General features: G+C 38.7%; 1 protein-coding gene across 6 annotated transcripts in view; it reads left to right on the top strand.

Moving 5' to 3' along the window:
- The window catches only part of myt1lb (myelin transcription factor 1-like, b), a 129,232-nt gene extending 113,893 nt beyond the window's left edge, over nt 1–15,339 (top strand). For 5 of the 6 annotated variants that reach the window (XM_049595486.1, XM_049595488.1, XM_049595490.1 and 2 more), the window contains 9 exons: nt 189–257; nt 3,252–3,314; nt 3,510–3,593; nt 9,471–9,692; nt 10,233–10,327; nt 10,907–11,010; nt 11,132–11,275; nt 11,983–12,045; nt 12,682–15,339. In XM_049595486.1, the coding sequence (XP_049451443.1) occupies nt 189–257; nt 3,252–3,314; nt 3,510–3,593; nt 9,471–9,692; nt 10,233–10,327; nt 10,907–11,010; nt 11,132–11,275; nt 11,983–12,045; nt 12,682–12,822 (985 nt within the window). In that variant the 3' untranslated portion in view covers nt 12,823–15,339. The remainder of the gene's footprint in view (nt 1–188; nt 258–3,251; nt 3,315–3,509; nt 3,594–9,470; nt 9,693–10,232; nt 10,328–10,906; nt 11,011–11,131; nt 11,276–11,982; nt 12,046–12,681) is intronic. The other variant, XM_049595489.1, reaches the window with a different exon arrangement.
- The last annotated feature ends 597 nt before the right edge of the window (nt 15,340–15,936 follow it).

Raw genomic sequence — 15,936 nt, 5'->3', positions numbered from 1 at the left:
ATTAAATCAACTCCCTGCACTTGCATCATGGCTTTTTTGCATTTCCTGGTTGATGTTTTATGTATGCATGTGTTTGTGTATGTCTGAGTGTAGAGACGAGTGTGGTCTGAGAGATTATTTTGTGTTACAGTGGTTGGGGGTGACTTGTCATTCTGGTGTAACTAATGTTCCACTGGTGTATTTTCCAGTCTCTCAGGTTGTCCTTTAGCTGATAAAAGCATTCGAAGTATGCTGGCCAACAACGCGCAAGAGCTCAAGTAAGGCGTGAGATGATTCACTCATATTTGTATGATTTGTATGTCTTGCTCATTCTGCCAAGGTCAATCTTATTAGTGTTAGTAAAGCGGGAATGAAAAGCACCGTATGGATAGAGACGATGGGCTGCTCATATATGGAGCCATGGAACTGTATTTCACTGCTTTTTAAGGAAAACTATTTCAAGCCTGGTAATATTCCGTATATTTATGTTGTCAACAAATCCCTTAAAAAGACCCAAAACAACAATGCATCGATCCTTTTAACAAGTATTCTTAGTATCCAACACAACAGTATAAATAGCTTATTCCTCTGTGCCATAGAGCTCCGCTGTTGTCCAAACACTAATAAAAACACATCAGCGAGCCACACTGTTGCACTGGGTGGCATGTTCCTTTATTACCATGAACACACACTGTAGTTTATTTTTAGTCAATCCAACATACACCATCCCTGAATCCACATTAATTGTGGATTAATTCGCAGCTGAAAATAGTCCCCAACAAATTAATTCCGGTTTGCTAAAAAACTACAGTGCTCAGCTGTAGCAGATTCTTTTAGCTTTTTTAATATATTTATGGCCAGTTTTAAAGTTTTATGTTTTTGGTAGGAACCAACAGGAGTGCCACAGGCAGGTAGGGAGGTCAAAGTAGACTAACACATAGTTTCTTTTCATGCTAAAAGACTTTAAGAAAAATATTTTAAAATTGCCTTATTCTTATATAATGTATCAATCAAAAACCTGCGTGTGAAATGTGTTTAGTCAGGGGATCTCAGAGCCCCGTACTTATACCTAAAACCCCCTGAGAACCTCATAATCACATTTTTGAGGGGTTAAAATTTAAACCGTTAAGTTAATTTAATGTTGAAACGTTTAGGAAAAGACAACTGACAATGAACAGGGAGCAAATGTGCTTTATATCCAACAAGTCCTTCAACCCCTTCAGCCACATAGGTCCTTTGTTCCTACCCTGTAAAACAACCCATGGGAGTGTTTCCTAAATAATTATGGCAAGCCGTTTTAACATTTAATCGATAGGCTGGATATTCATTACTGATATCTGCAACATAATTTTGCCTAGTCAAAACTCTTATTCAAGATATCCCTAATTAGATTTTGCCTAGTCAAAACTCTAATTACAGATATCTGTAATTCAGTTTTGACTAGTAAGATTCAAACTATTTTTGCCATTCATGTGTATGGGGTTTGTCATTATAGATATCTCCAATGTAGTTGCGGATATCTGCAATTGTTATTGCGGATATCTGCAACTGAATTGTGGATATCTGTAATTCCATTTTGAGATATCTACAATTTAATTTTGACTAGTCATAATTCAAGTTCAAGATATCTTTAATTATCATCAATTGAAGATATCTACATGGTCCTTTCTAGATATCTTGAACTGAGTTTCAGATAGTCAGAATGACATTATAGATATCCTGAATTCGAATTATGACTAATCAAAATGACGTTGTAGATATCTGCAACTGAATTATGACTAGTCAAAATGACGTTGTAGATATCTACAACTGGAATTATAGATAGTCATAATGTAATTGTAGATGTCTATAATGACAAACCCCATACACATGAATGGCAAAAATAGTTTGAATCTTACTAGTCAAAACTGAATTACAGATATCTGTAACTGTAGTTTTGACTAGTCTGAATGACATTATAGATATCTGTAATTCAGTTTTGACTAGTCAAAATGACATTACAGATATCTGTAATTCAGTTTTGACTAGTCAGACTGACGTTACAGATATCTTAAATTAAAATTCATACTAGTCACAATGACATTACTACTAGTCAAAATGACGTTATAGATATCTATAATGGTAATTCGGGATAGTCAAACTTAGTGATTAAATGTTAAAACGGCTTGCCATAAAATTATTGTCCCTACAAGTGGCACATCTTCATATATAACTGACAGAATAGGTCATTTGCCAGTGACTTTTAAAACCACATACAAGATGGCTACAGGTTTAAACGCATGGACACCAAATCTACTCAGTTAAGTTTAATCAACAAAATTAGTTGGTTAGGTTTAGGAAAAGCTCATGGTTTTGGTTACAATAAGTAGGTCTGTTACAAAACTTAAGTTATTTGGGCAACATACGTATCATAAGATTAGCTAACTTGTGTATAGAAATTGACTTTTGGATTCACATGTGACAAAAACACCAGTCTCCCGAGACAAAGTCCTGTGTTTGTTTGACCCATCCATCCAGCCCAGTCTTTGCTTCCAGAATAATTACCACGGCCACTAGAGGTCGCCACTTAGCAATAAATGTAATAGGTTGTAGTAAGCTGCTTGTACAAATGACCTATGTCGTCATTTTGGGGGGAGGACAGTCTCCAGTGTCTTGCTGGTGCCAAAATTCCTAGCATGGATAATACCTGAGTTGCCTGCCATAGTTGTGCAATTCAGTATATATACGAATATAGCCAAATACATTATATAGCCTCCAGCCCCTCAGCAGTGTATTGGAAAAGCCTGATTTGACATAAAACAATCCATACACAGAACACTTTTTTATTTGATCTGAAGAAGAAAAAGTTTTTAAACTAACCGTCTTAAAACACATGAATAAAAATAGCGTTAGGGATACACATTCCTCACATTTTGTAATTGTGAGATGTTTCCACGATATTTTTCACAAACTATAGGATGTTTAATTTTATGGCATCATCGTATCGCTATTTAAAGACGAGTGGCTGATATATAGCACAGTAATCCCTGTCTGTCCTAGCCCGGCACGCATGACACAGGACTGCTACCAGTTATCATAGAGTATCTTGCACTCTAATTATAACCATAGTGAAGCAAATGTTTGCACTTGTGTTGTCACATTCAGTAGGCAGTGGGCATAATAACAACAACCGTAGAAGCTATAAATTATGTGCACCACATGGGATAAATTATCCTCAAGATGCTGAACTTTTGCTGTAGGCCCTGAGCCCTTTTTTGTGTTTTCTGCCCCAGGTGCCCGACACCAGGGTGCGATGGTTCGGGACATATCACTGGCAACTACGCCTCACACAGAAGGTACAACACACACTCTGCACACATGAACCCCCCCCCATTCTCTCTCTTCTCTGTCTCGCATACATCCTAAATTGACCTTATGTAAACTTTGCTCTGCTTCTACTTTTCTCCCCATCTCTCTCTGTCTCTCTCTCACACACACACACACACACACACTGTGTGTTTCCACTTTGTAACACTGTCATTTATCTGCAGTCTCTCAGGGTGTCCGCGGGCCAGGAAAAGTGGGATAAAGATCATCCACAGTAAAGAGAACAAGGAGGACCAGGAGCCTATCAGGTACAGTACAGACACTGATCATCAGTCTTCTGTCTCCGTTTAAAACCCTGAAACTGAAACTCCTCCTCCTGCTGCCAACACTGCTAACTATTCACTGCTTACTTTACATTTCCCATGTGAAATATACTTTATCACGTTATTTATGTCTGTTTTATAATGATGCAAGTAAGCAGCGTGAATGGGAACAAAAGAGCAATGTGCTGCTTTCTAATCATTACATTGCTCTTTGAGTGCACTGATGCAAGCAGGTATAAATCAGTATTAGCCCTGACAAGACAAATGCAGTATGAGTGTAAAGTTTCAGCCCGAATCTAAAGGTGCAGGAGAAACTTCAGAAGAGCAAGGTTGTAGCAGTTTACAGATTCTGCAGTCTCTGGTGAACTCCTGCAGACACACAGGTAAGGAAAGACAGAGAGGCGAGCAGAGAGGGAGAGATAGAGGCAGAGAGAGATTGATTGGACTCTACCTAAATCCCACAATGGGCTTCTCTGGCCTTAGCCCTGCAGCTGCATTGATTTCTCTGGTGGTGCAGAGCACAAATAACACACTTTGGCCATTCTCGATCTAACCCCAATCATTCTGTTGGAGTCTGAGGACAGTTTGCCAAAGGTAGCCCTGTCAGTATGCTCTGATGACATTAAAATATCTTTGAAAAATATTTTTGACTCACTATTTGAGGTGTGGAAACTAGTAAGGAACTTAAAGAGATGAGTAAAGTCTCTTGGGTTCAGAGGAAGACATGGTGGTTGTAACTCGTTAATGAAATATATAAAATCCATAGAATGGAGTGCACAAAACAAACACTCTAAATTAAAAGCTTTTCTACTTTCTTCAGTATTGAACGTAAAGGGAGTAAATTAACTCCCCATGTTGATCTTTCACATACCCTTATTTGGATTCGGGATGATGACCTTGTCATTTTCACTCTTTCCCTTGAGCTTATTATGCTCAGAGGGAGGGTCAGTAATCTTTGTTTGTGTGTGTTCTTCAGATTAGAGATCAGGGCCTTTGCATGATCATTCATTATTGGAGACTTTTTCTGTCATGGGGTAGTGTTCTCTTATAACTTGCACTGGCTCTCATGCCAGGAGGCCTGGTCTAACCCTTAACACTAAGGGACTGTACAAAAATTATTAGAGGAGCTGTAAAAAGCAGAAGGAATGTTTGTTTGGTTTTTTCCAAAGGGAGGGTAGTCTGCCTTCTTAGGGAGAGCATATGAGGGTCTTTTTTACAATATTTATACTTATACAACTATTATATTATTTAAGGCTGCAACTAACAACTATTCAATGATAATAGTAATAATAATAACTTAATGTTTATAGCACCTTTATAGCACAGAATTGCAAAGTTCTTTACAATAAAAAAAGTAGAACTTGTACAAGATATAAAGAGGATATATAGTTTAAATAGTTATAGTAAATCCAAGCAGGGAGTTCCACAGATGAGGGGCCGGCAAAGCAAAGGTCCAGTCCCTTTTGTGACAAGTCAATTTTGGAACCATTAGTAGGGCCTTGCTGGATGCAGCAGCAATGAGGATAGGGAGCTAGCAGATCACAGATATAGGCAGGAGCCTGATGATTCAAGGCTTTAAAAACAAGCAGTAAAATCTTAAAATCAATTTCAAAACTCACAGGTAACCAGTGAAGAGCAGCAAGAATTGATGTGATGTACTCACTTCTCTCAGTACGAGTTTAAAGACTAGCAGCAGCGTTTTGTCTTTGTCTTTGGATGTTTCTCCTGCTGATACCTGAGAAAGGTGTGATGCTATAGTCCGCTCTGGAGGAGATAAAAGCATGCAAGACTTTTTTTAAAACTGCAAAAGAAAAGAATTACCTGATCTTAGCCAAATATCTTGGTTGGGCATAGCAGGACTGCGCCAATTCTGTCACCTAAGCATCAAACGTCAGCATCAAAAGTAACAACTAGGCTGCCTTTTTACATTATTAGAGAAGACACCCAGACTAGAAGAAAGATTGTTAATGCTGCTAGCGTTGGGACTGGTGGGGGTAACATATATATATATATATATACATACATATATACACATACATATATACATATATGTATATTTCTGATTCAGAATCATTCAATTGCAGGAAATTTTCGAAAAATTCGGTGGTGCTCGGCTTCAAAGGGACATGAGTTTCTTCTCATCTGCATAGCAATGAAAGTGTATCCCACTGTATGTCTACACACGATAAGCTCCAGTGGTAACATGCATATGGTAAATAGGAGGGGACCCAGTATAGACACCTGAGGAACCAAACCAAAGAAAGGAACATAAGAGGGAGAGGCATCTCCAAGCATGACCATGTCACTGATGCCAACAAAGTTTTTCAGGTGGTTGATTAAGACAAATTTGGTCCACTGTGTCAAAGGCTGAGATTAGGGAAAATTGGATTAAAATGGAGTACAGGTCTTTGTTGATGGCATGCAGTAAGTCATTGGAGACTTTGACCAGAGTCTCTGTGCTGTCTTGAGAGCGAAAAGCTGATTGAATCTTTTTAGAAATTTGATTGCTGTTCATAAAAGAAATCTGTTTATTAGAGACAACTTTTTCTAAGATCTTAGGTAAAAAGGGCATGAACAAATAAAAATTGAGGGAAGAGTCTTGCAGTTTTAGAGCATGAAATGTGGTTCAGCCCCCCTCCCAACCCCAGTCATTTCTGTACAGTCCCGAACCTGTTGTGCTGCCAGTGTGGCATTAAACACAACATCTTACTAGGCTCTGTATCTGGACATGATGTAATTCTGGATGGCAGTCAGTTTGGCTCTTCTGAACTGTTACATAGCACACATGAGGCTCTCATCACAGACTGGTGGATGTTTGCCTCAACAGCACAGCTCTGGATCTGTTACCAGGTTGTACCCATTTGGCTCTCAGGTCACTGATGAAGTGTGCTGTGAGCTGATATGTGGCTCAAACAGCTGAGACATTTATGGCTTGAACTGGTGTCCACAGTACTTTCTGAAGAGGATGAGGAAAGGTGCAGTCCTGGGAGAGGCTAGCAATAATGTGAAGACATTTCTAGAGCAATATTTCTTATACCATCAATGTCATCGTGCAGAATAATTCACAGATCTGTAGAAAATAAGATGTTACAGGCTGCTTTGATCAGTTTAAATTCAGTGCTGAGATTAAATTTACCCTGCAGCCTAAAATAGGTTTAAGCCTTTGTTCTAAATAGTAAGAGTAATGGACAAAGAGTTTGAAAATGAATTTAAATATGAAGTTGAGAATCAACCAGTTACCAGATTTTCTATAAATCAGTTGATTGATAAGTAGCTCACCCAAAACACATCACCAGTACTGGGACACAAAGATTCAGCAAACAAGTACTGCACTTCAGAAAGGTTGGAAAAGAATGGCAAGCTTGTCAAAGAAGGAAGCATTTGCATCTGTGGATTAGATTTGTGATACAATGTGTAGAAATTGAAAATGTTTGCTCTTGGCCCCCCCAGTGTTACTATCGGAAAGACAGTGGATGGTGGATGTTAAGAGGAGTGGTAAGGAATGGGTTCATGGAAACAATATTTGGCAGTGCTGAATGATCCCTCAACATCCTTACAGTATGCAGATCATATTTAAAATGATCAGGCTACACAACTGACTGCAGTAAGTCCGGGGTCATGCTGTTTTCTACATCTTGCTTCTTATTCTGTACTCAGGATTTTCTGTTACTAAATATTGTAACAAAGATCAAACCCACACAAAGGTCAACAATAACTGTTTCAAAAGTCATAGTAACCCCTCGTCTCACTTCCATAGTAGTGACGCTCCCAATGTCAATGCCATCTATCATCAAGAGGTTTGTTGATACAATCAAGTGAATGGGAGGGGGAAAAACAAGGACTGGATTAATTACAAAAATTGTTCCTTAATTCTAAATGGCTAAATGATGCAAATGTTGGAAACTGATAGGTGATAGAGCAGATTAGAAAGAGACACTGCCTTAGTAGTAAAGTAACATAATATATTCTGTTGCAATTAAACAAATAGAACATATAAAAACATGTACAAACTGTCTCACCATGTTCAGAGATGCTCTACGTTATGGCGCAGTCCTGTTATCTCTATTGGAAAAACAACTATCAAAACTGTGATATTCTAATGGCTTACATACTTTTGGAGATAGATATAAAGAATTTATGTTTTTGTAAAATGGAGATGTAATGAAACATTTTCGTGAAAAGAACAAAAATCTATCTGATCTATAATCTAGCTTTTTGGCACAATGGTGTATGTATGTATGTCAAGAGGGAATAGCGAAAATTTACATAAAACTAAATATTATGTAGAGACTGTCATACTCCATTAAGACAGATGGATAATGAAAATGAGAAAGGAAGATTTGGGCTGGAGGTGCAGGATGGAATTGTTTGCTGGAATTTAACGCAGTCCCGACCACTCTTGGTTAAGGTTTGGGAGTCTGAGTGGATGGGTTAGTGAAGCTAATTCCTGTGACTTCTGATTTATATTCACAAGAGGAAAGATCTCAAATGCAAGAAGGACACACTGTGTTTCACAGCAGTGCATGTGATGCCCCCTGTTTTTTATTTGTTTATTTATTTGCAGTCAAAAAGCCACAAAGCTGATATAACACCAGGTAGCTGCTATTTGCAGACAGAACTGATACTTTCACAACTGTAGCTAGCTTTAGCTATAATCCATTTTGCAAGCTGTGACATTTGGAATAATTTACTGCCTCATTGCATCTGATTAGCATGGTGTTGATGCACTGTCAGCATTCCAAGACTGCGATAAGACTGCCGCTGGGACAGCTTTAAATAAGATGATGGTATCTTTGTTTATATCAAAGCAATAGAGATAGAGGGAACCAGAAAAATGATATCCGCACATACAGTCTATGGTGTTTTAGTACTCAGGAGGCAAACAGACTGAAGGGTATACCAGAGAGCTAGTACAGACTCAGTAGGTCACTCTTTGATGGGGAAAAGGATGATGTCTCCAAGGGGTTGGTAAAAAATGTATTCACATAAGTCTCTCTCTTTTTTTCATTAAGTTTTTAATGCCTGAATCAATGTAATTAAAATTTAAATTAAAATTTTCCCCCTCAATATTTAGAACATGTGCAACTACATATGCTTAAAATGTCTTCCCCAATGCTGAAACGAAACCTACGCCCTTGCAAATTCAACAATTCAAAAATTTTCAATTTTATTTTATGCCAAGGTGGAAAAAGTTACCATTTTTACTGTTTAAATCTACAAGTAACTTGGTGTCATATTTGTTTAAAGACAAACAAAGCCAAAGCAAGAAAAAAGAAAATAGTGGGTGGTTCAAGGACACGAACCCTCAGTTATCTGCTGTAACAACTCAAATTCAGCCAGCGCAAACCCCAATGTTGAGTGGGTCTTACCTGTGTAACAGCAGCAACAGAAAGTTTGCTGATCTGGTGGAGAGTCAGGGCAGTTAGCGATCAGTCAGTCAAGGTTTGCCCCAAACTCAGGTAATTCCAATGACCTGAATTATTAATTAACTGATTAATAATTATTGATTAACTGAAAATGTTTTTTGGAAATGTGCCAAATGATATAAGTATCTGTAAGTGTATGATTCAACTTTTTATCCTTGGTAAAGTGTTCAGAGTTTGAACAGAAATCGTAATAAATGATAAAATTAAATCACAGTACTTGTAAATTCGTAATACATATCAAACATATCAATCAAAGTATCAAATTGGGAACTAAGCATATCATGCCAGCCCTAATGTCTTCAATATAGATTAAAGACAATGGTATCAACTTTGTATATGTAAGCAAATGAAGGTTGTGGTTGAATAAATAAATGATGAAAGTGAATTAAACTGTTGAGAGAGTCTTCTCTAAGAACATTGCACTCTGTCCCTCCAGGTGTCCAGTCCCAGGTTGTGATGGCCAGGGGCACGTGACAGGGAAGTACGCATCCCACAGAAGTGCATCAGGATGCCCCATAGCAGCAAAGAGACAAAAGGACGGCTACTTAAATGGCATCCAGTTCACATGGAAGTCTGGAAAAACAGAGGGCATGTCCTGCCCCACGCCAGGCTGCGACGGCTCGGGTCACGTTAGCGGCAGCTTCCTGACACATCGGAGGTGGGTATGGGGAACTTGTGTGCTATCAGTCTTTCCATCAAACTTTCAACAATAAAGCACGTTTGACTTTTCTGTGAGACTGACATTAATGAAATATGTCACTCACAAAATGACAATTGCATATCAATCACTCACCACGTTACCCAGAATTCATGAGAAAAACTTTGTTTTTCTAACAGAGTATCCAAAAAAGGCAAGCCAGTGCATGTTTGAAAAGATAGATGAGACTTGGATTATACTGCACAAGTTGAGTGAGAGTTTGCCAACAGATTTTTTGAAATGTTTTTTCTGTTGTTAAATGTGGACCCTGATAACTTCATGGCAAATGTTCACCTTTTTGGATTCTCCGTTCACCAAGGAAGCATGCAAGAAAACAGTTTTCTCATTAATTCAAGGTCACATGCAATGAGTAACTTTTGCGGGTGAAGTATTTCTTTAGTGGAATATTTTTTCCCCGCCTTCCTATATATAATATCCAGCAGTTGTCTCATTTGTGGAATATACTGAAACAATGCTTCCTTTCCTTGTTACTGCCTTCAGTTTGTCGGGTTGTCCACGTGCCACCTCCGCCATGAGGAAAGCCAGGCTCTCCGGGGTGGAAATGCTAACAATAAAGCAGCAACGTGCCAGCAACGGTAACTACAGCTACCACTCACCCACACAATACAGCCAATCAGGAATGTGGACATGGAATGATTTGCTGAGCAAAGTTCCAATTTCAGATAATAAACCAATCAGGAGGGCGTGTGTGGAGAGCATTGTCTGAACAAAGGCTTACATTGGAGATGAACTGCCATTCAGGGGTAGGGTGTAAATAATGAGAAGAGTGGCTCCAATCTAGAAGAACAGGGCTGGACTCAGCAGTTATCAGACATGGAATATCTGGGCTAGCTTGTGGTTGTGTGCTCCATCTGTTTTGCTAACACTTCACCCTTGAATGCAGTGTATTTCAACACTTCATAAAGGGATGTGACAGGATCATAATGTAATTTGTCTGAGGGATTGTTGAGTCTTAATCAGCTAAAATGACCTGCCCCAGTCGTATTGTAGAGGTGAAGACAGTCACACACAGTGTCCAGCAGAATTCTGACATAGCCACACAGTCATATTGTGTCATTTTTAATTACTTCAGTCCAACATAAAGGCCGTTAATCTAATTTATGACTGAGGCCTTGCAGTAATGTGTCAGTGTTAATGCTGCTCTTCCTCTGTAGGACTGGAGCATGAAGAGGAGATCAAACAGCTGGATGAAGAAATCAAAGATATAAGTGAATCAAATTCACAAGTGGAAGCAGACATGATCAAACTCAGAACACAGGTAAGCCACGTCCTGTCTGCTCCTGTGTTTCTGTATATCTGAGTCAGCAGCGGTGCGCACTCGCCACGTGAATACAAAGCTGTGTTCTTAACATCCTGTCATCCGCCCGTTCTCTCCTCAGATCACAACAATGGAGTCCAACCTGAAGTCCATAGAGGAGGAAAACAAGGTGATTGAACAGCAAAATGAATCTCTCCTGCATGAGCTGGCCAACCTCAGCCAGTCACTGATTAACAGTTTAGCTAATGTCCAGCTCCCTCATATGGTAAGGGCCACCAGGAACGGCAAGCCGGCAAGTTGCAGAACATAGCTAACCGTAGCATTATAGCAGCTTACTCATTTATTTGTGTATTTAACCACAGCCTATTGTGCATGCTTAGTCTAAAATGTGGAGCATTGCTTGTCTTTCCAAATAGTGAGGGGGAGTTGGGAAATGAGGTTTGATTGGGCATTTTTTGAAAGTGGTAGCAACTCCAACTACAGCAACAGTCAATGGAGTAGGTTAAACAATGGTGTAGGCTCTTCAGTGAGGGGTTTTTGTGCTAATATGATAGAAGGCTTTTTTGTAAAGTGTGTTGCAAAAATCTTGGGCTCTTGAAGAAAAAGTAAAAATGATTACATTCTGAGTTTCATAGTAACACGTTGTTATCCTGTTTTTCATCCTTCACTATGCCATTCATTCATGTTACCCTCTTGCATGATGGATAAGTTAACATTCATTGACAAACGAATGAATTACAGTTATGGCAATGGTTACATTGTGCCATTCTGACACCATTACATGGGCTGGCCTGGCTCTGTTTGTCTTGCCTTATACTGTATGTCTTCATCTATGTCCAGCTTCTGTTTTCCAGTTAATTTCTTCTGTCTGGCTGTATATCAAATACTGCCACCTAGTGTTTAAATGTAAGAAGAACAACTTTGCTTCTCAAAGCGAGCTAAAAGAAATGTGTCCCTCCTTTGCTTCCATAGAAACCACTGGCACACAAAGAGCCTCCTCTAAGGAATAACAGCTGCTTACAGATGCACCAGCAAGTGAGTCGATGACTTCATTTTAAAGGGACTTATTTTGCTCATTTTCAGGTTCATACTTGTAGTTTCACCCCCAAATATGAAATACATATTTCTCCTCTTACCTGTAGTGCTGTTTATCAGTCTAGGTTGTTTTGGTGTGAGTTGCTGAGTGTTGGAGATATCTGCTGTAGAGACGTTTACCTTGTTTGTATGCTTGTGTGATGCGCGGTGATAGCGTCTGCAGGTGTAGTTTGGAAGAAAGAAAATAGTCCTTAGATGAAACTGCTCACAGCAAGGTCTGTGGATTTCTGGAAGGAGACACTGCTGTTGAGTTTTTTCAAATGTACTTTTTGGTGCTTTTTCCATAAGCCAAATGCCATCTAGTTCCATTAGTTTGGAGAAAAGGCAGACATCTGTACAGCCAATATCTCCAACACTTGGCACCTCACACTAGAAGAACTATATGTATTATTTATTTTAGGGTGAACTGTCCCTTAAAAGAAACTGAATAACAAATTGTGAAACTTAACATTACAGAAAAGTTAATGTTGACATTTAGATCATAACACATTCTATAGGAAGATTAGAGACATCTTAAATCCTCTGTCACCTCTGTTTTCCTCTAATGGCCATCATGTTGTGTCTCTGGTCCTGCAGGAGCCAATAAGCGAGCAGAACTTTGACGCCTATGTCACCACTCTGACAGACATGTACACAAACCAAGACCAGTACCAGAGCCCAGAAAACAAAGCCCTGTTGGAAAACATCAAGCAAGCAGTTCAAGGGATTCAAGTGTAACCATTGAGCAAAGGGAGATTTTTGTTCCCCCAGCAGGTGTGGCTGATGTATCAAATCCACATACAGACAGGCAGTGATGGTTCGGTGCAGTAACTTATATAGTGTTATATATTCTCAATTCTGTTCTCTCAAAAAAAGAGGTGTGATGCGTAGAAAGACCTCGAGATAATTTCCTTCTTAGTTTCTTTCTTTTTTTTTCGGGCCTTGCTTTGAGGAAGAACATAAAAGAGTAAATGGCAAAATAGTTTTTGAGGACATTCACATTTTGTACGTTTTCATATGAGCTGACATAGTGTCATGTAATGTTTCTAGCTGCTCATGTATGCACATTTTTAGTGTATATTTCTGAACAGTAAGCTAATGATAATGGAACGTGAGTTCTTTTTATTGCTTGACAAAAAAAGCATTTTAGATGAAAAAAAACTGGACAGTGAAATAAAAATGAAAAAAACTACAAGCAAGGAGGAAGCTACATATTTTTCTCCTCACTGGATGATTTTGGACTCAATGATTTTAGATGTTTTTTCTTCTTCTCTTCTTCTTCTTCTTCTTGCGTGTAGATTGTTCAAGAGCAAGAACTGGTTTGCGGATCGCTTTATTTTCTGACAATGCTTGAGAAACGTTTGTGTTTTGTTTTGATGGAAAAAAAGATGTGTAGCTGTAGGTGGGGGCATTTTTAATTGGTGCTGTAAATGAATCCGGAGAGGAAACTGACCTGATGTATGTATGAATGTATGTATGAATAGTTATATTGTAAACATCATTACACGGAAACCCGATGGTGGAAATCCCATTATCTAGGAGAGCCAATTAATTCCTAGAGGAACACATCTGTGCGGTGCATGCATGTTCACATGCTCATCCTTAACTAATCTCAAATAGAAACAATGTGTAAAGACAATGACCTATAGAGACCACATTCTAGCCTTTCTAGTATCAAATCTGCGCAATTCCAAGACTTGTGTTGCTAGGGTCAAGAAATGTCTCAGCAATATAATAACTAAATCATTTGTTTATAGTCGGTATGGGATGCAATCTGCAAAGGAAAAAAAAAAAAGGTTGGGTATATGCAATTTCTTGTTTATAAGCATAGCGGGGTAACATGAATCTTTTTAATATAGCCTATGTAAAATATTGATTTTTATACAAATCTTTTAATACAAAAAGTCTTTTTAAAAAAGAGGAGGGAACCTGGACATTGAGTTTTAGAAGCGAAAGTATATGAGTTCCACTTTTTTTCTGTACAATTTTGCACAGGGACACCTTCGTTTCCATGTTTTGATGTTCTTACAGAAACTAAAAGCAGTACCCGAGAGCCTAAAAGGAGGGTTTCAGAGGGTTTTGTAAAGAGTATTTATAGAGTATGACAGCGGGACTTACAGGGTCACTGTCCCCACTTATGTGCCAGTAGACTATTTGCACTTGTCCTTGAAGATATTATCCTTACGTACGGCGGCGTGCAATTTTCCAGATGACCTCTTTGGCACACGATTGGAGCAACCAACTGCTTGGAGCCACTGTAGGTGTGGATTTAGTACCACTGAGAGAGGAAGAACAGGGACTTGAAATCAGAGAAGAGGATGATTATAACCATAGCAGTTATACTGTAGGCTATTATCAAGTGTAAAAACATTGTTCTTTCATTTTTTTGCTATGTTTTAGGAAGATGAAGTTATCCCCCAGCAGCACTTTATATCTAATCACTGTACAAAGGATTAAATAGTCAATCAATTCAAGGTTTTAAAAAAAGCTGAAGAAATGGTGAAACGAGACCTTCGAGGGGTGATACAATCCAGCGTCGTGCCCATATGCCTGACTGTATGCACCCCTCCATTCTGTTGTTCTAGTTGTTAGCGATCATGTTCAGAATTGCCTTTTCGAGAGCTAATGCAAAAGGTGCTTGTCCTTCACCTGATTGAATCTCATCTATTGTACTTTACTGTCCTCTTTCAGGACTCTACTACCCATCATCCATGACTGCATACGCCTTTTTCCACAGCATCGTGTCTGCAGCTTTTTGCCAATATAGTAATGCTTCAGTAGAGTAATAGCTAGTACCAGTTTTTGAATTAATTCTCATTATCAGTAAAAAGGGAAAAGGGATTTTAAAGCACAAACCGGCTGCTCATCTGATGTTGGTACATAAATAACAAATCTGAATAGAGTTATCTGTGACTATCTATAGGGAACACAAAAAGGTCGTCACATATTTAGAAAGCTGACTTTTCATATAAATTATTGTGAATTCATCAGAGTTTATTATTTTATTTGAGCCAGTTCATTTTGAGATTGTTTTCAGTGACCATTAACAAAGACAGGATTTTGTATAAACTATTGTGCTCTCTGTGGAACTGAAGTTTGATTTATTTTTGTACTACACAGCATGGATTTGTTGACATTTTAATTTTGCTATAAATGTGTGAGATCACAAGTTGCTGTGATATTTCATTTATAAATTGTGAACTTTGTACAATTTTTGTCATGCTGGATGTTGACACATCTTACTCTGAATAAAGAAAAAATGTGTTGCCAGAGGCCTGTAAAATGATTTGTGTGCTCATTACACATTGCTACGGCAGAGCCCATCGTCATATTCACTCTGAGACTGATACACTCATCTCTCCACCAGCAGGTGTCAGCAAACCCAAACTACACCATGGGTGCACCTTTGTGCTGTGCAGCTGCCAAAGATGAATCATTACAGTGACTTGCTGATGAAAAGCAGGTTCATTTTCAAAAATGAAATGGAGTTCAAAACACCACAGATTGGCAAACTATCCTCCAATGATCCTTTTGTTGTTGTTAATCACTGATGGAGCAGTGCAAAACAATTAAAGCAGACAACAATTTTAAATTCTTTATTTGTTGAAATACCTCTGTGTGACCGGCTCATTAATTGAGATTCAGATGCCGCCAATTCAATTTGTCATTTAGCCAAGATAATCTGCTTCACAATGGAGCAATCAAAGAAGGCTACAAGGCCCTGTTATATAGTGATCTCTCATTCTCTCACTGTCTCTCTCATTCCAGTGCATACCTCATGTTGAAACAGCACGCTGATAGTTTAGTAGTGCTCTGGCTATGAAGATAGGGGATGAACAAAAGATAGACAGT

This window comes from Epinephelus fuscoguttatus, linkage group LG14, assembly GCF_011397635.1.
Source record: "Epinephelus fuscoguttatus linkage group LG14, E.fuscoguttatus.final_Chr_v1".
Lineage (NCBI taxonomy): Eukaryota > Metazoa > Chordata > Actinopteri > Perciformes > Serranidae > Epinephelus > Epinephelus fuscoguttatus.
Note: the sequence above shows the minus strand (reverse complement) of the source record. Positions and strands in the feature narration are given on the sequence as shown.